The following is a 22614-nucleotide window of genomic DNA, read 5'->3' as shown; positions in this document are numbered from 1 at the left end:
AACTGAAATGTTCCCAGGCTCAGAAAGGTCGTAAGGACATTGGTAAAACAGTCCATGTGTTGTGATACTTTCAATAACGACGGAGGATGTGACTTGGAGAAGAAGAATTGTTGAATAAAGTCGTTATTTTTCTTTTGTTTGTTTTCATTTCTGGGTGAACTATCCCTTTAAGATGGTTTTAAAAACTTCTCATCTCAAATTAGCTGTGAGAAGACAGAGTAAGTAAGTGCAATTTTAAAGAGTTCTCTGAAGTTCTCTGACCTTTTGGTGGCTTGTGTAAAGGCTGAGCAGTTTTCTCCATCCCAGGCACAGTAGGGGTCTCTGGCCAGACAGCAGTCTGAACAGGCCTTTCCATACACTCCACAACGGTGCAAGGACATCTGGGTTAGACCTGCCTCTGAAGATGCGTAAAGTTGTTGCTGCAAGAAAAAAGAAAAAGAAAAGATTGTAATGCTATATTGCTGGATGAAATTTCTGTAGTACATTAAAAAAATACACTCTTAAAGAGTATTAAAATGCGTTTCATTATATCTTACCCTTTTGGCTGATATGTACATTGTTTTGACAGAAGCAGGTGTCTATAAATAAGGAATAGAAAAGCATATTATATGTTCATATTTTATTACACACACAGACCAACTATGTAATTAAATGTCATTATGTATTTACATTATAACATTACAATGCTGAGGTCTGAAAAATGTAAAAAAAAAAAAAAAGTATTTACCCTGAAAACTTCTACTTCCTCTAAAGTGAGCTCTTCCATTGTGGTGGGATCCTTGGGCAGGACTATAACTTTTTGGACCGTACCACGATCTGTGGGGTGACAGAAATGTGATACACTGTCAACACAATATTGATTAAAATATTTTGAGGTCAAAAAAAAAAAAATGAAACATATCTACAGATGAACTGTTTATAAGTTCTATAACATGCATTAAAAAATAGACAGGGAAATTCTTTTATTTTATGCCAACCAGGCTACACCACCCTAAGTTTAACAGATTCGTTAAGAAACTTAAAGACACAGTTCACCCAAAAAATGAAAATTAACCCATGATTTACTCACCCTCATGCCATCCTATGTGTATATGAGGTGTATATGATATGAAAATGTCAAAGTATTCGATATAAGCCATGAGAAGACCTTTGCTGTAAACAAAACCTGGTTCTCATGAGACTAGTTCATCCACTTGAATGCCACTTTTTCGTGAACACATGTACAACAGTTAACGGAAGCTAGAGATTAAGGTTTATAAAGTTTTAAATATGGATATTTTCTTACACAAATACATTGATCTGCTTTAGAAGGCCTTTATTAACCCCTGGAGCCGTGTGGAGTACTTTTTATGATGGATGGATCCACTTTTTCAGGCTTCAAAATCTCAACCACCAGTCACTGCTATTATAAAGCTTGGAAGAGCCAGGAAATGTTTTAATATACCTCTAATTGTATTCATCTAAAAGAAAAGGATCATATACAAGTAGGATGGCTTGAGGGTGAGTAAATCATAGGGCAATTTTAATTTTTGTTCCCTTTGACTAATGTAAGCATTCAGAAATTTCCAGTCTCACCTGTTCCCAGGAAGAGAACCTCATATCGGCCATCCACAGCATCCACCTGATCCACAGCAATAGTAGTAAAGCGATAGTCTACACCAGAGCGCACCACTAGAGGGCGCTTGTGAATGGGATACACAGGGTGGTACATGAGAGGATGAGCACGAATGAAGTTAACCGCTTCATCTGAGAACTCTTTTGTAGACTTAAGACCTGGTGTGAATGTGCCTCCAGGACACTGATGCGGAAAACAGAAGGAAAGTCAGTCAAAATCAAATGTACATGCTTCTGGGTTTGCTTGTCTTTTGAAAAGATAACCCTTATGAGCAATAAAAATATCATAGAGACTGAAAGATCATAAGACACACACAAGCTTATGCAATAACGAATACTCTGGGTGAAATTTCAAAAATTTCGTAAAGCTTATAAAAGAGAAATTGACTCAAACTCACTGTTCCCGGGCGAGGATAGGGAATCTTCCCTGTGTATGTAGTCCATTGGTAGTTGTGTCCGTGTTTATGGGCGAAAGGGCCGTTGAAGACATTTCGGATGTCAGCCATTGAGTAGACACACACGGCTGAGCCTTTAAACACAGAGCTAATAGACAAAAACAAGACGAGTGAGTAAAATATCTCAGATTCAGAAACGTTAAGTGAAATCAAAACACGAAAAGAAGAATGTAAGTTAGTAGTGTGATATTATGTGTTGATCTGATGAAAATATGTACCCAGAAGTTGAGAAGACGCCATACACCACAGGGTTTCTTTCATCCTGGGTAGGCTGGATAAACACGTCTCCTGGAGCGTACGAGAAAAACATTTTAAAATTGTGTCAATATACTGAGATATCTCTCAATATACAGTATATATCTATAGAGAGATATTAAGTATGCATCACTGGAAATACAACAGTACTTGCTACATCAGAAATACTTGGCTAATTTAACACAAAACTGCTTTGAAACACATCACAAACAACTATGAAATAAACAACACTCACTCAGTTCATCAAAGAAGGTTTCCACCCCATCATCTCCCATCACAGAGCACACCAGCCTGGCCTTCAGAAAAGTCGTCCATTTGTTCACAAGTGACTTCTGTCCACCCTCATCATTCTGTGATGCAACAAAAACAGCTGTTTATTCACTGACTGAACTGTGAACTGCTTCCTGTGCACCTGCAATTTCTGGTTACGAAAAGCAGGATATTGCTCACCAGGCACACGCGGCCCACTCTGGCCAGCACGCTTGGACTCGCTCCTGCCCCTGAGTCCAGACTCTTCTCACGGAAGAAGAAATAGAGTTTGTCGTCGTTCTTCTCGGCGCTGTCGGGAATCTGTTTCATGTGAACAAATACAGGTTCTAGGAAATAAACAAGAGTGTGCATGTAATGTCCATTCAAATATTTAACGGATTCTAAAACAGCTGAGCAAATATTTATTGCCAAACTAATTCAAATTACACCTTCCAATCCAAATATGAACAGCCAAGCTATTTACCATTCAGCCACCTAGAGTCATACTGCTCCGATCTCACAGCTGGGCGGCTCCCCATGGTCCTGAAGATGCCTGGATCGGTGCTCATGAAGTCCACCGGCACTCCTGCATACAGGTTTCCATCTAGATGGAGGAGAAGTGAGGAAAATAAAATAAAAAATAACATTTCTGAAAATTAAGGTTGAACCACTGATGTCACATAGACTATTTTAACAAGCTCTTGAATTTGATCAAAATATCCTAATTTGTGTACCGAAGATGAACAAAGGTCTTATGGGTTTGAAACAATGTGAGGGTGAGTAACTAATGACAGATGAACTATCCTTTTAAATTAGATAAATGTAGATTTTTCATACAACAGCTTGGTTTTCAGTGAAGTATGCCCATTTTTAAGTGGTAAAATTAAAATTGATTTTAATTCTTTTATTCTGCAGAACATGTATTTATAAATGGGCTAGAATGAATTGATGTTGCAAAGCATGTTACTGCATGTAACTGATTAGAAACTCCAACTCAAAAGCTTATTACAGTCAATTATATACCTAAATGAATTTGTAAACAAATCAACACTAAGTTATTAGCAATGATTTAGCCTGGAGCAAATGTAGAAAAATGTAAAAATGTAGCAAATGTAAAAAAAAAAAACCGCGTCTCTGTGGTCAGCCTAGGGTCCGAGATATGCCAAAAAAACAATCGGTGCTACCAACGATTCCACAGCAAAACAAACAGTGTTCCAACCAATCACCGTCAGGGGGTTGGTGTTGTGGACTTTCGCTCTGCCTCCCTCACATCCCTGCACCAGTACGAAAGTCCAGAACACCAACCCCCTGACGCTGATTGGTTGGAACACTGTTTTGCTGTGAATCGTTGGTAGCACTGATTGTTTTTTGGCATATCTCGGACCCTAGGCTGACCACAGAGACGCGTTTTTTTTTACAGCCAATTTATGGGGCAGGCAGCGAGCAGATCGTGAAGAAAGGTCAGCTGAATTTGACACTTTATGTTTCAGCCTAGAATCGCTGATGCAACCTTTAATGTTGCCTAACTTCCAAAATGCAGTTTCATATAGCCAAGGAAGAAGGGCCTTATCTAGAGAAATGATTGGTCATTTTCATAAATTAATTAATATTTGTACACATTTTAACATCAAATGCTCGTCTTATCTAGTTCTGCATTGCACATGCTTACTGTGTGCACTCCTGTGTGCACAAGACAAGCATTTGAGGTTAAAAAGTGTATAATATTATTTTTTAAATGAAAATAACGATCGTTTCGCTAGATAAAACCCTTCTTCCTTGGCTTGAATTGTTTAGAGCCCTTTGAAGCTGCATTTAACCTGCATTTTGGAAGTTCAAACTCGCGGGCACCATAGAAGTCCACTATTTGGAGAAAAATCCTGGAAAAAAATTTCTTTACAACTAAAGAAAGAAAGACATGAACATCTTGGATGTTCTGGAAGTGAACTAATTCTTTAAAAGCAATCTAATTCCCATTATAACAAGTAAAACCATTACAAACTCTGATGTGTTTTGCAAAAGATCAATGACATAAATCTCCATTAATCATTTCTTACTAATCAGAGCTGCAACATTTTCCTGGTTTGGATCGTAAGAGCATTTTCCCTTTCCAGAGTCCACATATCCAGGGACCAGTCTGAAGAGATAGTCCTGTGAACATCAGAGTAGGGAAAGCATTGGTTGGGTTACTGCTAGTTGAGTGTATATACAGTATGTTTATGTATGTGTGTGTGTGTACCTCAGCTCTCCAGCCTCTGTTGATAAAGGTGCAGATGGGTTTATAAGCTCCTGTGCCACAGGTGTACAGGTGAGTCCTGTTCCACGGCTCAATCAGACGCACAAAGTTAGCACACTCTCCCTGAAATTACCCACACAGATAGATACAAACAAACCACTGTTAAAAGTAATATAGGTCAGACCAAGAGCCAAAAGTCTTACATCCTATTTAGTGAGTCATTTAGTACTAATTAGAGTGGTTAGATCAAAACAACTGACTCACATGCCTGCCTTTCCCAGTCATCTGACACTCTCCCTTTCTCTGAGCTGGAGCTGGCCAGTGGATCTACAGACATGAAACACCCACAGGATTATGAGAAGAATTCACTGACACTTTAATTCCTCTGGGGTCAGAGTTTGAGTGCTAATTGCTTCTTGGTATTTTGTTGTGAATGGAATTGATTCATCTGAATCACCACTTACAATGAGAGGCTCTTTGTTGATGTTTTGCATGTCCAAAGAGACCAGATATTCACGGCTGCCCAGGTACAACCGCCCCTGGTCTGGGTCAACATGCAAGATCCGGTAGTCGCTGGTGTTGAAGGAGAAACTGAATGGCCTTGCTGTTCGAGTGTCCATAAGTTCTGATGAATGACAAAAGAGAAGCACAGAAAATGTCAAAAAATGTCAACATTCAGTTTGAAACAGAATTTAAATGTATTTACTGTCACTTTTGATTGATTTAATTTCAACTTAATGTCCTTGCTGAATAAAAATATTAATTTAAAGTACATAAAAAAGGTACATAAGACAGAAAGGGTGAGAAACGCTGATCGATCTACTAGTAAAACAGTGTTTTATCTAAAGGGGGCGCTGTTAACTCTCTTCTAATGTATCGGCTATCTGACTAACCCAACATGCTCTCAGTGTTACGGGGTAAACATAGTTCATAGTTCCTTTTCCAGATGAAATGATTAAAATAAAAATCTTGTAGTAGCAGTGTTCTGGGCCGCCCCTCCTCAGCGAGCTCTTCTTCAAGGTGGAAGGAAGAGCCGAGAAGCGTAAGTTGGTGGCTCTTGGGAGCAAACTGCACTTAACACAGTTCCAGAAACATTTCCTGAGTGCCGGCAATCAGAAAAACACTTCCACATGTGGGCCAAGCATTCAGTCTCGAAGGCGAAGATTAAACTGAAGAAATTCGGTTGAGTTAAAATGAACCATTTATTCAGACATTCTTGCAGGCTGTCACAAGGACTTCAAAAGAACACCAGGCCCTGATGCAAGAATTGCAGTTAATGTTGTGTGAATGTTTAACAGCGTAGACTTGTGTCGGTTATGAATTATGATCAGATGATTTCAGGCCTGAGAGAGAGAGAGAGAGAGACGTCAGCATCTAACAATAGATAGGAAAGATTTTAAAGGAATAGTTTACCAAAAATTCTGGTATGAACTTCTCACTTAGAAAGTTTTGTAACATTATGTCTTGTTTTGATAAATGTAATGCAATTTCTGCTTTTTAGGAAGTAGTGATAGTTGCCACACCAACATGAGAACATTTTAACCGAAGTCCTGTTGGAGAGCATTCTTTTCTCTTTCTAAACTCTACTCCTTTGATCTTATTCAAACTCTAACACTTTTTAACCTTTGCAAAAAGCTGTTCTTTTATATTTCTTCCATGTTCCGGATCAGTCTGACAGACACAATGCCATGCTCTCCTTTGAGGATGAAGTCCTGGAACTCTTTCATAAGCTACATTCATAGATGACTAATTATACACTAATCTTTCCTTCCGCATCTGTTCCTCTTGACTAGGTTCATCCATATCATGTCTAGTAACATCCTGAATTTCTTGTCATACCGAACTGTTACACAATACTTTCTGTTTAAAGGTTTGAGATTAGTAAGAAAATTTAATTTGATAAAAAGTGACAGTGAAGACATTGTTACATAAGATTTCTATTCAAAGAACTGCATTTTTTTTTTTACTTTCTGTTTATCAAAGAATTAGGGGAAAATTAGATCACAGTTTCAACAAAAACACTTAGCAACACAATCTGTTCAACACTGATAATAAGAAATGTATTAGAATGATTTTGAAGGATCATGTGACACTAAAAAAAATAATGACTTCTAACAAATTCAACTTTGCCATTACAGGAATAAATTACATTTTTAAATATATTGAAATAGATAACAGTTGTTTTAAATTTGAATAATATTTCACAATATGACTATTTTTACTGTATTTTTAATCAAATAAATGCAGCCTTGGTGGTCAAGCATTCTTTCAAAAACATTAAAACATATTACTGACCCCAAACTTTTGAATGGTAGTGTATCTTATCACAGTAATTATATATTTTTTTTACATTTTTGTCATTATTTACTCAGCCTTATGTTCAAACCTATATGACTTTTGTGTTCCAAGGAAGAGCATATGTAAAAGGTGAACGGTCCCTTTAAGAATGATTATATAGACAGATGTCTATATAAGTCAGAACACCGGCTTCTCTCATGTATGAGATTAGAAACTGTTGAATAAAGTCGTTATTTTTGTTTTAATTGCACACAAAAAGTAAACTCATATTTATACCATTACAGTTGAACCACTAATGTCACATGGACTATTTTAATGATGTCCTTACTACCTTTCTTGAACGTTTCAGTAGCGTTGCTGTCTATGTAGGGTCAGAAAGCTCTCAGATTTCACCCAAAATATGCTAATTTGTGTTCCGAAGGTGAGCAAAGGTCTACATGTTTAGAACGACATGAGGGTGAACAATTAATTATAGAATTTTCAAATTTTCATTATTGGGTAAACTATTCCTTTAAAGGAGAAGTTCACTTCCAGAACAAAAAAAAATTACAGATAATTTACGTTCCCCCTTGTTATTTAAAATGTTCATGTCTTTCTTTCTTCAGTCGTAAAGAAATTTTAGAAATGTTCATGTCTTTCTTTCTTCAATCGTAAAGAAACTGTTTTTAAAGGAAAACATTTCAGGATTTCTCTCCATATAGTGGACTTCTATGGTGCCCTCGAGTTTAAAACTCAAAAATGCAGTTTAAATGCAGCTTCAAAGGACTCTAAACGATCACAGCCGAGGTAGAAGGGTCTTATCTAGTGAAATGATTGATTATTATATATGTGACCCTGGACCACAAAACCAGTCTTAAGTCGCTGGGGTATATTTGTAGCAATAGCCAAAAATACATTGTTTGGGTCAAAATTTTAAGAAATTAAGTAAAGTTCATGTTCCATGAAGATTTTTTGTAAAATTCCAACTGTAAACATATCAAAATGTAATTTTTGATTTGTAATATGCATTGTTAAGAACCTAATTTGGACAACTTTAAAGGTGATTTTCTCAGTCTTTTTGATTTTTTTGCATCCTCAGATTTCTGATTTCAAATAGATGTATCTCAGCCAAATATTGTCCTATCCTAACAAACCATACATCAATAGAAAGCTTATTTATTGAGCTTTCATATGATGTATAAATCTCAGTTTTGTCAAATTTAACCTTATGACAAGTTTTGTGGTCCAGGGTCACATATATATAAAAAAATACAATCTATATACTTTTTAACCTCAAATGCTCGTCCTGTCTAGCCCTGCGTGAACTCTGTGTATTCTGGTTTAAGACAGTTAGGGTAGTTTGAAAAAACTGTTTACGCAGAGCTAGACAAGACAAGCATTTGAGGTTAAAAAGTATATAAATTGTCTTTTTTTATAGAAAATAACCAATCATTTCACTAGATAAGACCCTTCTTCCTCGGCTGGGATCATTTAGAGCCCTTTGATGCTGCATTTAAACTGCATTTTGGAAGTTTAAACTATTGGAAGTCCACTATATGGAGAGAAATCCTGAAATGTCTTCCTCAAAAAAAGAACATAATTTCTTTACAATTGAAGAAAGAAAGACATGAACATCTTGGATGACAAGGGGGTGAGTAAATGATCTGTAAATTTTTGTTCTGGAAGTGAACATCTTCTTCAACAGATTTTTCACATGACGCTTGCATCTTATAGGACAACCAATGCAACACTCTCTTTGTGTTTTATCATGCTGAAATGAATGTAAGAGTGGGTTATAGAGCGCGAGTCATTTTCAGTGTGTCTGATGAGCTTTTAAGAGCTAAATATTTTAAGCGCTGCCCTACTGGGTGACAGGGTGAGCATTCGAAAGGAGCTTAATACAAAGTACACACCAAAACCTGAAACTACAAGCGGAAGACCGTTTGTCAATGAGCTTTGTCATCCTTCCTTTGGACGATCATCTGTATGGATGTTTACACATCCATGGAAATGTTTAGCCACAGGAAACGTGGGCATTTCAATGACGTTGTTAATATTCTAAAAGTATCTAATATGTTTGAATGTGTGTTTACAGGATGTTCTAGAGTAGGTGCTAAAATAACTGCTAATGATCGGATATCTGTTGGACACGGAACTGGGTGGGCAAAAGGGAAAGGGTTTGTGTACAATCCTGTTCCTCTCTCTTCCCTTTACCGTCAGGAAAGAACACCGGACACGGCACCCCTGCCAAACCCGCAGTGGACCAAAGTGGACGCAGCACAGGGTTCATTAAAATCATAGGTGAAAGACGCTGGTACAGAGGTGAGGCTTGTGCTAAAACATCCTGCAGGAAGTCTTTGTTGTGCAAAGAATTCAACAGAGACTTAACAATAACACTCTCTTGTGCCTTTTCAAACAGATATCAGTCTCAAACATAACAAAACACTATATTAAAAAAAAAAGAAGAAAGAAAATATTTGAACTAAGCTGAAACATGAATTCAGAACTTTTTATTAGCTAATATTACGTGAAAAATCGTAAAAGTTACTAATTTGCCACAATATCTTTTGAATTTTAATAAAAAGGTAATTTCAATAATTCAATTATTTAATCAGCATACCATAATCTGAATAAATTATTAAATTGATCAACAGCCTGAGTAAATTGCTTAATCATAATAGGGTAAGGTTACAAACTAGGGCCATTGTAGAATATCACATTCCTCTTTCAGTCTTTCTGCCAGTTTCTCGCAGTGTTCTCATAGTCTCCAGTTGGGTACACTTTCTAGAGTTACACAAAGACCTTCCCTCATCTGCAGGCGCCTCCGAAACAAAGACCATCCCGGTGGCAAACAATGAACAATCCATCTCAGATAACAGCAGAAAATAGAGAGGCCAATGAGACAAGTGGATTTTTCCGCCCAGCTATTCTTGATGTGAAGGAGAGGGTGGTGTCGAGGTTGAGAGGGGGCTTAATAGTGTAAGGGTGATCTTTCCTGACGGGGGTAAAATACGTTGCAATTGAGGAAAATGGGAGAGCAGAAATGGACTGGACCGGAGCCAAAGAGTTTCAGTGGAATTACAGGGACGGGTGATGAAAGACAAGACGAAGCTAACAATAACTAGTCAGATCCAAATTACTGAGGGCATATAATTCAACTCAGTCATCTCTTCAATTAGGTTTTATCAGGGCACAAGCAGGAGGAATATGAGCCTGGGGCAATGGGAAATATGAAGCATGAGGTGATTGATATTGGAAACAGGTTTTCATTCTCATGAATCCTGCTAACGTCATTATGAATTTCCTTCAAGGCACCTTTAACCCATCTTGATTGGATTGTTTGTGAAAAACAGAGGGGTCAATTGAATTCTCTAAACCTCATGCGTCACTGAGAATTGAGGCATCAAACCCTGTTTACTGTAAAATAGAAGAACCTTTACTTATTGGTTATGAGCTAATGAATGTTTTCTTATTGTCAGTCATCCATAACCATCATGAGTTCATTTAACGTCCCATTTCAAAAAATGATGGATGCATCAATATTAAAATTTTTTGATAACCAACATATAACAAACATAAAATGTTTGCCTAAATTTCAAATTAAAATGATAAAAACAAGTTTTACAAGTGCAAATGCAAGTGATTTTAGACATCAAACAACACTATACAGTATGAAAACACAGTTTGAAAACTTTTTTCTTTTAAGGATGAATTTTGAGTGTTAGATAACAGAAAAAGATAGATAATCAATAAATAAAAATATGGGAAATAAGCATGCAATATTAACTGTTCCTGATAAATTTGTAAAAAAAAAAAAAAAAAAAAATATTGATAGCAGACACAGTTACATCACCTGCAGCTGTGTGTATTGTGGTGGCAGAAAAAACTGGTAGAAATTGGAGGGAAATGGGTAAAATCCATGGAATAAGAGAAAAAAAGTGTATTGTTGTGCCTTTGGATATCAGAATCAGATAGCAAATCAATTTTATAGAATACTGTGATCCAAAACGGAAGACTAAACGAAGATTTTTAAACAAACAGCCTATGGATTCAAACCTGTAATATCTTACATATTTACACATTTACCTATTTTATCTCACAATTCGAACTTTTTTTCTCCACAAATGCAAGTTTATATCCTGTAGTTTGGACTTTATAAAAAATAGCATGTTTGTTCTGATGGAAAAAAACTCATGAAAGAAGTGTATAAACTCATGATTCAGAGTCAAGGGGAAAAGAGAGAATGACTTTTCTTACCTTTTTTGATTCTTCTTATCAGAATTGAGATTTAATTTTGGAATTGCGAGAATCAAGTCAGAATTTTTAAATATAAACTCAAATTTATTCTTTTATTCTATGGCTTCCATAGATGCAACTTGAAAACTGTCATTTTCTGCCACCAGATAAGCTCCGCCCACAAGAAACATCATCACTGTTTGCAAACACTAACTCGGTCTATAACTAATACGGTACCAATCAGGGTCAGAAATTAAAGAGGGCTTGTGGCAAAAATGCCATAAAAACGAACAAAAATGCCCCATGAATTCGAGACAAAGGACAAAAAATGCTTTGCACAATTAAACAATGTAGTACAAAATGTAATTTGAAAATGAATGAAAAGTGTCAAGTCGCACAATTACATTTAGATTCGCTTATACTTCATCAGATTGCTTTTACACGCTGTTTTGTGCAGCATTGAGCCTTATAACCAATCAAATGCATTTCTGTTGAACTTAAGAATGCATTGGCCAATCAGAGGTGCTTGTAAATTCCCTCATCATAAACAACACCATGGACCAAGATGTTTGTCTATGAAGCCAGAATGTGACAGACCTGCCCAAAATGTAATAAAACTGTTTTATTTCATTTTCTATATCGATATTAATCATTATAGATTGTCACGACACACCATCAGTTAGCCATATTGGCAGAACTGATTGTAATCAATGCCACTAAACCTAATGAAACAGCATATTTTGCTGATTATTGCTGCAGAAAATGGTCAATTATTGACATTTGTTGGGCTTTACTAAGTGGTTGGACTGCCAAAAAAAAAAAGAAGAAGAAGAGTGCAAAAAAACTGAGGGACTTGGTCGTTGGCCAAACTGAACCAGGATATCTAGGTCAAAAATATTGACAACATTCGGGTTTGCTCTTATGATTTACGGTCAGGTAGATGAAATATTAGGCTAATATCTTAATTAATACTGCTCATACATATCTACAGTAGTCAACATTCGAAGTGGATCAAAACCTTTCATCAAATTTGTCCTAAAACCAAAAAGAATACCCGTTCTTATCTTAGGACAACTTTTGAGGAACTTTTTTGATCCACTTCGAATGTTGACTACTGTATACCACCTATTAATTTCAGTTTGTCAAAATGTTTCACCCTTTCCTGCTTACTAAGTCCTTCTCTATATGATTTAGCGGCTTCCACACGTTTTTCCGTGGTTTAGACAGCAGAAATTAGCAGAACAATGTCTTCAGTAGTACTGCGCAATCCATGCTGTCGTTTATATCTGAGTATCGCCAATATGGGTGCGCATCCGGGTGACTGACCAAATTGTGACGTTAAGTGCAAACCCTCTATTAAAATATAAAGAGCAATAGTCTACAGTAATGTTTTTGTCATAATATTGCAGCTCTGTGAGCTCCTGTTTTTTATATGCATAATTTAGATACAATTTTAAACAGTCTATTGTTACTGACAACAGTTTAAAATATTGATTAAAGTAATTGGGTAAATTTAAGCATTTGACATTAAAGACAACTTATGTTTTTTATAATAATAAGGTGATTATATAAATTGCCCTCACAAATGTAAAAAAAAAAGCCCCTGGAAATCAAATTGCCCCTTAAATTAATATAAAAGGTCATTTCTTACCCTGTACCAGTATATTGTGCATGCAGACAAACGATAAGATGAGATGAGTTTGAAAGAATGCGTTTGTAAATTTATAAGATGAACTGGTCAGTTTCCAAGTGGTGTGTAATTTTCAAACAGGTCTTGACACATTGCTCTTGTTCTTTGGGTTTACACAAAGTAAGTCTTCCAAAGAAATTTATTCCCGAAATATCCCCGTAATAACTGCCAAATGACCTAAAAACCACTTCTAAAAATAATAAAATAATAACTGCACCAGAATATTTGAAGAAAGACCAACAAACATAGCTTTGAGTGCTAACCCAAGTTGAGTCAAGTCAGCTTTTTATGTAGGTCATAGTTATTGTTCCATAGCAAAGAATGAGGCCCTGCAGAAATATCAAACTAAAAAAGTGAGTTAGGGAAAATGCGGCTTTTGGAAAAAGTTGTTTATAGTCCAGTAGGTACAACACAAACAAATCCAAAATTGTGCTTATATTTTGGTGGGTTGGCGTATTTTTAATGTTCACCGCTGTTTTTAATCTTAGAGTACTTTCCGAACAATAATGCACATGAGCTTCAATCCCACATACGTGAGAGATGGGCCGCTCTATAATCTTCGGAGTAATTATGTGGGGCCTCTCTCCACCTTCAACGCATTCAGATGAAACGTTATATGACAGGATTCCTCTTAAATGATTCACACTTTTAATTCCTGTTTACATCAGGTATGTGTTAAGCAGCCCATATTTCAACCAGTGTCAAAAGTGTAATTAGAGGGCCTGTGTAACGTGTGGATACCTGTGTATGTATTAGCTGCGCTAATGTGTGTATGAAGTGGCTGCATGCATGTGTATGTGTTTGTCAAGAACAAGGGTGACAGCTTGACAGCTAACACTGACTATAATTGTTCAAAATGACTTTGATCTAATATATGCTTTGAAGCTTACAATTATGAGAGAGGGATGCTGGGGGGAAAAATCTGTGGGAAATCCCTAAAATTCTCCAAAACAAGAGTTTTGTGTCAGATTTCCTTGTGTCAGATACTAAATACCAACAGAAATAGATCACAATAGCAAACTAAGAAAACCCCACATAAGGAGTTACAGCACTGGTTCTTGAGACAGCGATACGTGCCATTAGCTTACATAAGAGTAACAGTTTTACTATAAAATGAATCAGTGATCAATAGAATATCCTTGACTTTCTCTTTATCAAAAATATGTCTAGTTAAAGTTAAATATGAACGAATGTCCTGTTAAAGTGTACTGAGGTAAAGAAAGTCAAATTAAATAATGGTAAATAACTGTACTTTTAGTCTTTTATAAGGTGTTCTACCTCTGTTAATACTGTGATTATTTAAAAAAAATAAATAATAATAGTCAAAAATGACTATTGCATTTAATATATTCATGTGAAATGCAAAAATATGGTTATTTTGGCATTCGGCTGTTGACCAGATTGTGGGGGCAAAAAATAGATTGAGTTTGAAATCAGTTTGAAACCATCCTGTAGTAGCAGTTCTCAACTGAAAAATGCTGATAGCAGTGATAACTATGCAAGCCCGTTTCCACCACTGAATAAAAAATAAAAAAGGTAATTGTGACTTTTGATCTCACAATTCTGACTATTTTCTCGCAATTGCAAGTTTACATCTCGCAATTCTGACTTTTTTCTCAGAATTGCTTCATATAAACTCACAATTCTGCCTTTTTTTTCCTCAGAACTGAGATATAAACGCACAATTGAGAGTTATAAAGTCAGAATTGCTAGATATAAAGTCAGAATTGCTTCATATAAATTTTGTATCTTGCAATTCTGACTTTTTTTTCTCAAAATTGTGAGATATAAACTTGCAATTATTATAAAGTCTTATAAAGTCCAGTTCTGAAGAGAGACTGATGTTTACAGAACTGTTTTAATCTCACAATTCTGACTTAATAACTGGCAATTGCTTATTTATATCAAGCAATTGTGACTTTATTTCTCAGAATTGCAAGTTTATATCACACAATTCTGACTTTATAACTCAAAATTGCTAATTTATATCACGCAATTGTGACTTTATTTCTCAGAATTGCAAGTTTATATCACACAATTCTGACTTTATAACTCAAAATTGCTAATTTATATCACGCAATTGTGACTTTATTTCTCAGAATTTCGAGTTTAAATCTCACAATTCTGACTTTATAACTCAAAATGGCGGGTTTATATCTCACAATTTTGACTTTATAACTCAAAATTGTAAGTTGTGAGATAAGTCGCAATTATCTTTTTTTTGTTCTTTATTCCGTGGCAGAAACGGGCTTGCATAGAAAGCAGTGAAAAAGTGATAAGAAAAAATATATATCCTAAGAAAATGGAAGAAGCAGAAGGTGGCACTAGAACAGAAGGCCTCCATGTTAAACAGATTTATTTACAGTTACTCCCTGGTATTAAAGCTTTTTTTTTTTTAGCAAGAACTTGTTGAATAAAGTCATTATTTTAGTTTTCTTTGCTTACAAAAAGTTTTCTTATAGGTTCATAACATTACAGTTGAACAAGGACTATTTTAGCGATGTCCTTAATACCTTTTTGGGCCTTGAATGTGTCAGTTGCATTGCTGTCTATGCAGGGTCAGAAAGCGCTTGGAATTCATCAAAAATATCTTAATTTGTGTTGCAAAAATGAACAAAGGTCTTACAGGTTTGGAAGGACATGAGGGTCAGTAATGATAGAATTTTCAATTTTGGTCGAACTATCTCTTTAAGCTTTATTGCAATTTGTATATTTCTGTCCCCGAATTTAAGACCTCTTGTACCATTTAAGACTTTTAACCCCTTAGCGTTCCTGTCAAACTTAACTCAATGCAAAACATTCCGCCGGTGGAACGTTGGAACTCTAAGGGGTTAATGGCCTTAAATTCAATAACTAAACAAATTTTAAGACTTTTTTAGGACCCCGCATAAACCCTGCTTCCTAAAACTGGTTTGTCCCATTACTCATGAATCACATGTGGTGCACAAAACTAAGGAAAGTTTCCATTTAATGGGAATTCACAAAGCCCCAGTGACACGGCATTGCATTATCTCATCTTAAAATCCAGGAAATGACAAATATTACTGAGCAATTTTGAACAATAAACAATATACAGGATTCAGAGGTTCTCTGGAATATGCTCCATTGAGGACACCCACCCAGATTCTGCACGCTCCCCACTTTAACCGTGCTGAAAACATCCACCATTTGTTTTTAGCCAAGGACTACTTGGCACTGAATAGGAAACTCTGCAAACACGTTTATGTGTGTGTGTGTGTGTGTGTGTGTGTGTGTGTGTGTGTGTGTGTGTGTGTGTGTGTGTGTGTACATAATTAGCTATAAAATTGCTCCCCACAAGCTAAATCTGACAAGCCTTTCTACATCCAAATACATTCTTAATTAGAAACATGATTCTAAAAATACAAAAGGTGCAATCCAATTTGCATACTTCACATTGAAAATCCCAACAAGATTTTAGGACCCTTGCTGTCTATGGAGGGTCAGAGAGCTCTTGGATTTCATCAAAAGTATCTTAATTTGTGTTCTGAAGATGAACAAAGGTCTTACGGGTTTGGAACAACATGAGCGTGAGTAATTGATGACACAATTTTCATTTTTGGGTGAATTATCCCTTTCGTGGTCAAAGCTTTAATTTCGTAGCTAAGGGGAAAAGTCAGATTAGATGTAAAGTACATAATGAATAGCATGTCATTTGGGACACAACTAAAATGTTTTCTTCAAGAGGAAGGGTGTGGGCTATGGTTAGTCTATAGCATTCTGTATATAACTAGCTTTATATAGCAAGAATAGAAGTCTTGTAAGGCCTCATTTAGACTAAGTGTGTACATGTGTGGACGTACGACAATGTGGGTGTATGCAAAAGAGAAAGAGAGAAGCTGAGTGTTTGAGTATGCATAGACAGGTAATGAATAATGTTTGCGCTCACCTTTAAAAGCCAGGTGTACTCTGGGAGCGGAGCGATGTGTGGAGGCCACTTCAAACACGAACAAAGCCAACAGCAACAGGAGGAGTCTCGTTTCCATTAGTCTCATAGTTAGAGCCATTCGCAGGCAACCTATACAAGCCCACACAAAAGAAAGAAAATAAAGCAAGATTGACATAGAGGCTAAATTTATCACTGATTTCGACAAAGGAAGAGCCTGAAATGACAAAGGGAGAAGAGACGAAGGACGAGGAGAGGAAAAAATAGCTTGAAAATAAATAGGAGATGAAGAGGAGGAAGGGAGATGGAGACAGTTGGATTTAGACAGACAACAGAAGAACAGAAAGCAAACATTACTACTGTACTGTACTACTTTGTTGTATATTTAGCCTTGAGATTTAACAGCCAGACAAATCCTAGCCTGTCACACCTTCCTCTGTTCAACTCCATGCAAAGACACAGGTTTCAGGCCTGCATTAGAGGGTCAGCATTTATGCACCATGGTGTCAGTTTTATTTTAGGAAAAACAGGTGCCGTTAATCATCTTCATCCACCCGGTACAACTGCACAAACTGATTTGAGAGTTAGCAGATTATGATAGTGTAAGAGCTGTGGTTTGTGACCAGAGTACGAAGGGAGGAACTAATGCAAGAGTGGCGTAATAATCACAGATAAAAGAGTGTCTATGATAAGGAAGGTAGAATCTTTTTTTAAAAAATAAAGTAATATACACATTTTACATAAAATATTAATTCTAAATAATATTTAAAATATATTTTTCAATGTACTTTTGAGGGCAAAAAAAACATGGTATCACTGAGATACTATTATAGTTTTTCATTAATATTTTCAGTCAGTTTTTATTTTATATTTATTTGTGTGTGTTAAGTACCTCTAAGTACCTTAAGTTCACTTATAAGTTCATATATATATATATATAAGATAAGAAATGTTGCCTTGGCAACTAGCTGAAATAAAAAGCTTATATATAATTATACAACAGTTTTTTCTGCTCCTCGAATCTGAGAATCTGATTGGCTGAGAGGAGTGTGATATTCTAGAGATAACAGAGCTCAAACCGTTTTGCTGTTTGTCACTCCGCTTGCAGTATTTCTCACAGCAAGTGTCACAGCAGACGCCCAAATCAACTATAATTTTATAAATAATAGTGTTTTTTGTCACAAAATGTAGTTTTAAGAGTTTTTTAGGCAAGAATGTACTTGTTTAGATAAATATGTGATTTATAATCACCCTTAACAGGACAGTATAATAACTTTACAGGATAGTACGACAAAGATATCGCTTTCCTCAGCGGACAATCAAACTGATGTTTTATTGTGAAATGCAGTGTTTCCCCTAGGTTTCCAGCTTTTGGGGGGGGAGGGGGTTACTTTTTTCCCGGTACTTTAGCCTACTTTGTGTAATAATGAAAACATTTATTTCAGTGAAAAAATAAGTCCAAAATGTTCTATTTTAACATTTTGAACAATAGGGCTCTACAATCTTTTTTTTTTTTTTTCACTAGTCCATATCGCGATTTGAAGTAAGTGACAGACCAACTTTTGATTTATTAATCCAAAAATCAACGAATTCCGTGGCTTTCCGCACTATAGAGTAAATTCCGTTTTTATGAATGGAGTGCGCGATCCCGTCCGTGTTTTCGTGGATTAGACACTGTAAACGCGCGACCATGTAGTGGCAGAAATGACATGCCTTCGTGTCAATAAGATAAATAACATGAGGCAATTTAGTTTGTTTAATAAAAGAACAATGTATAGACCTGTTCTATAGGAAAGATGACCTTAAATGACTTCTATTGTGATCTGGCGCTATATCGAAAATAAAATGAACTTGACGTTCAAGGGGGGCGGGGGGTGCCGTTGGGGGGGCGGGCCTATAATGGATAATGGTAGGGAAACACTGAAATGAGATTGAGCTGAGGAATGAATGCTGTAGGTAATCACACTCGCTCGCTTTTTGAGGCTTTTTTTCCATAATTATGATATCAGGACAGTTTTTTCAACAAATGCTCTCAATAAAATCAAAATGTAAATATAGCTGCAAGCAGCGATTACTGGGGTTCAATTGCTTTAAGGCATTTAAGCACATATAGAAAAATACATTATTTAGCAAGCTTGTTTTTTGGCACATTCAGGTAATTTTATTTACCATAGAAATATGTTTTTTTAACATTTAAGACTGTAATAGCACCAGCTGTGTTCCAATCTCCTTAAACTTTGCATGCTTGTTTACAACCACCTGTTGCATGTGCTCACCAGGTTACATGAAGTTTTTCTTTAGGCTTTATAGGATTTTGGGTAAATTTGGACAGGCTCCTTTTCTAAACGACCCCATTATAGATTCCCAAAAGGTAAATTTCAAACATTTTGATAATTATTGACCTAGAGAGTCCAAAGAATTGTACTGCAGTGTTTTTTCCCAGCAAAAAACACAGGGCTAGTTCACAAAACTATTTTGTTTTTTACATCTTCTCAATCATTTAACAAATGATTTGATTGACAGCAGTGGTTCTAGAGTGGCCCATTTCTTTCAAATTTCTCACAGACCTTTGTGGTCGTGAGTCAAACAGGCCCAGTTTCGTTCCAATCAGCCTCCGTTAATCTTGTCTAATAGCTGCTGAAACTTCATCGGCGAATGGCAGCCATGTTTTTTGAGATATGCAAATGTCATTATAGACAATTGCTCAGCGATTTTCATGTTGATAGGACAAATGGTTGCGTAGGTATAGCCATTTTTATGTTTTTTTCCCTCTGTGGCACTACACACTTGAACCCTTAATTAATTACCATTATTGTATGAATGAAATTCATATTTAATTGGCTTTAAAATAAATAAATTGACGTACCAAAAAACCCCCCCAAAAAATCACTGCTTGTGACTTAGAGCTTATGGGGCCATGTGCCTGTGAAAAGCTGGAGTTGGCAAATCAATCCAAGCTGCAGCAAAGCCCCGTCACGTTGCTCATTGTTATAACTTGGAAGATCTCGCTGGAGTCCAGGGCTGCGGCTGCTGCCTCTTTTAGATCAGTTTCCATCAGATACTGATCCTGGGCTCCGCTTTATGACATCATCAGCTGGCCGATGATGTATGTGAGTGATGTCAGCACAGCAGGCACTCGCATACTTGGGATTTATATGTCCGTCCATTCTCTTCTTTGGAGATGCACGATTAAATCAGCTTAAATCCCATGCCAACTCAAAGATTTTTTATTAGCGCTTATAAGCACAGCACCTGTGTGCACGCCAGAGCTTTGCTCTCGGCTGTTTGTGTGTTTTGCTTTAAGGCGAAAATTTTGACACTAGGCAACTCGCTTAATCCTTTTCCATAAACTCACGCGCGCACACAAACACAAACACCGGTCCAGGCTCTGCCAGCTGTCACAGGTTCAAATTCACATTCAAAGTGCATCTAGGGGCTTGTCCAGGAATGCACTACATGTCCAAACTGCAAGACGACATAGAGAGAGCGAGAGAGTACTGTAGATTGCATAGAAAAGTTAGTAAATGAGAGCAGAGAGTAAAAAAACCCACTGGAGATGATTATCTCTCTGTATGTTCATGTAGATGTGTATCATGACTATGTAGACATCAGATTGGGATCATAGCTGCTGTGTTAGTGTTAGACAAGAGTGAAGAATTATTGGTCTGAATGCTGCAAATGCGCATTTGTGAACTTGGGTGCTTGTGAAGCACTAGGAAAACCAACAAATAATTGATATAATCTTTTCCAGCTCAAAGAGTCCTTACTTTTGAACCCGATTTCAAAAATCCTCTGATGTTTTACTGTTTCACTGGCGCTTGATAAAACTCTGAGCAAGATCAGATCTGTCTTATGTCTCCTCTGCTTCACATATTCAACAGCATCAGCCACTCAGGTGTTCTTACATGTTGGTTCTGGCACTGGTTTGAGGGGAAAGAGTAGGAAGCACAGACTCTTATTCACTCACACACACACACACACACACACACACACACACACACACACACACACACACACACACACACACACAGCACTGCTATACTTCTAATCTAACAGAATAGAGAGACAGACAGACAGACAGACATAAATAGAATAGAATAGATAGATAGATCTGCATATGCATGTTTTCATCACTCAAATAAACTGTTAAGTGACATATTTGCTGTTTTAAATCTTAAGTGAACTTCACAGGTGTAAACTGTTATACTTTCTTGTTAGCATGCATTATGTATCAGTCGTCCTCTGCCGGAATGGCCAGCGTATGAATTATGGATGTTCAAGCGCAATCTATGACGTCCATTAAATCCAACTCCAACGTGTCTGTTTTTTCCCCTTTTTTGTGACTGACAAAATGTCAGGCTGCTGTATCCAAATATATTGTGGTAAATACAAAAAAGGGTATAAAACAATCGAATATTCATAGTACACATACAAATTGTAGGGTGATGTCAGATGTAGGTGATGTTGGAGTGCCACAATTATGAACAGTTTATGATTATACTTGACAATTATGAACAGATTTGACAGGTCTGACTTTGCTAAAGTGAGCAGGACAAATGTTGCACATTTTGCCTCTCATGTTAATTGTAACTTTTCAATTATGAGCTTTATATATTTATAGAAAATGTATTTAACAATTCAAATTAAGATAATTAATTATAAACTGATGATCTCTGTAAAAAAATGAATCTACAAAGCAATGTTATTATTTTATGCAAAATGTATAAACTGACATTCAAAGGATTTTGGTCCCTTTCTTTAAAGCTGTTCACATAATACTAAAATAATCAAGTTCAAGCTTGTAGCCATCCATTAAAATATACTTACATAGACATGTAAATGACACATTTTAAAAGAAATTTTAATTCTTATAGGTGCTCTAACACACAAATGCCCTAAAGTATAAACTATTCAAACACCCATACACACATTTAAACTAGAAGACAAAACAATCCTGACCAAAACACACAAATAAGCATCTGGAATATATTTTATTTCTGCTTTAGATTCACCATAAATTCATCCTGGATTTGGCCTCGTCAATGTATCCAAATTCTCAAATAGTGCAAAAACCCTTGCTAAATCAGCTCTTCTCCGTAGTATTTTCCTTTTCTCCATGTTGTTTCTTTATAACATTAATTAAAATCTATTTTAAAAAGTAGTAGTATATCTAGCCTACGACATATATTACCTTATGTTAAATACAAAATCATGACCCGTTTATTCCCTGTCATTTTCCTGATGCCTAAAAGTTCTCTCAAGAGAGTTTAAGAATGTTTTATCTCAAAACTGAGAAAAGTGCTGTATATTCACCTGATTCGCTTGTCTTGTGGTTCAGTCGTCTGTTGCTCCGTGTATTTGGTGTCTTGAGGCGCAGGTGAGATGTTATCATTACATTCCTTACCGTCTCTGTGAGCACAGCTCGAGCCTTACTGAAATTCTGAAATCCGTCCAAAAGCTTCTCATAAAAACATAAGAGCTTTTATAGCTCTAGCCTTTGGAAACCTCACTTTTGGGGCGTGTCAGTCAGTCCAAAAAATCGGCGATAAAAGTAGCAGTTCGTGCACGTAATTCCTGAGGATACTTCTAAGCTCTTATCTAGACAGTTGAGGAGATAAAGGCAACAAAAGTCAAGATGTGTTTTGCAGGTTTCGTGACAATATCTCCAGCGTTTGCCACTTTGAATACAAAACAGAAGATG

At 36.4% G+C, this 22614-nt stretch overlaps 1 protein-coding gene across 1 annotated transcript in view; it reads right to left on the bottom strand.

The window, feature by feature from the left end:
* Positions 1-22614, bottom strand: part of sema3ga (sema domain, immunoglobulin domain (Ig), short basic domain, secreted, (semaphorin) 3Ga) — a 26737-nt gene extending 4123 nt beyond the window's left edge. Inside the window, exons 1-15 of the mRNA XM_073818575.1 lie at positions 22227-22614; positions 16917-17045; positions 5271-5431; positions 5071-5133; positions 4810-4929; positions 4628-4721; positions 3058-3177; positions 2775-2920; positions 2560-2674; positions 2288-2357; positions 2013-2157; positions 1576-1798; positions 728-816; positions 537-578; positions 262-419 (exon numbers count right to left, since the gene is read on the bottom strand). Of these exons, the coding sequence (XP_073674676.1) occupies positions 262-419; positions 537-578; positions 728-816; positions 1576-1798; positions 2013-2157; positions 2288-2357; positions 2560-2674; positions 2775-2920; positions 3058-3177; positions 4628-4721; positions 4810-4929; positions 5071-5133; positions 5271-5431; positions 16917-17045; positions 22227-22305 (1754 nt within the window). The 5' untranslated portion in view covers positions 22306-22614. The remainder of the gene's footprint in view (positions 1-261; positions 420-536; positions 579-727; positions 817-1575; positions 1799-2012; positions 2158-2287; positions 2358-2559; positions 2675-2774; positions 2921-3057; positions 3178-4627; positions 4722-4809; positions 4930-5070; positions 5134-5270; positions 5432-16916; positions 17046-22226) is intronic.

This window comes from Garra rufa, chromosome 15 (assembly GCF_049309525.1).
Source record: "Garra rufa chromosome 15, GarRuf1.0, whole genome shotgun sequence".
NCBI lineage: Eukaryota > Metazoa > Chordata > Actinopteri > Cypriniformes > Cyprinidae > Garra > Garra rufa.
Note: the sequence above shows the minus strand (reverse complement) of the source record. Positions and strands in the feature narration are given on the sequence as shown.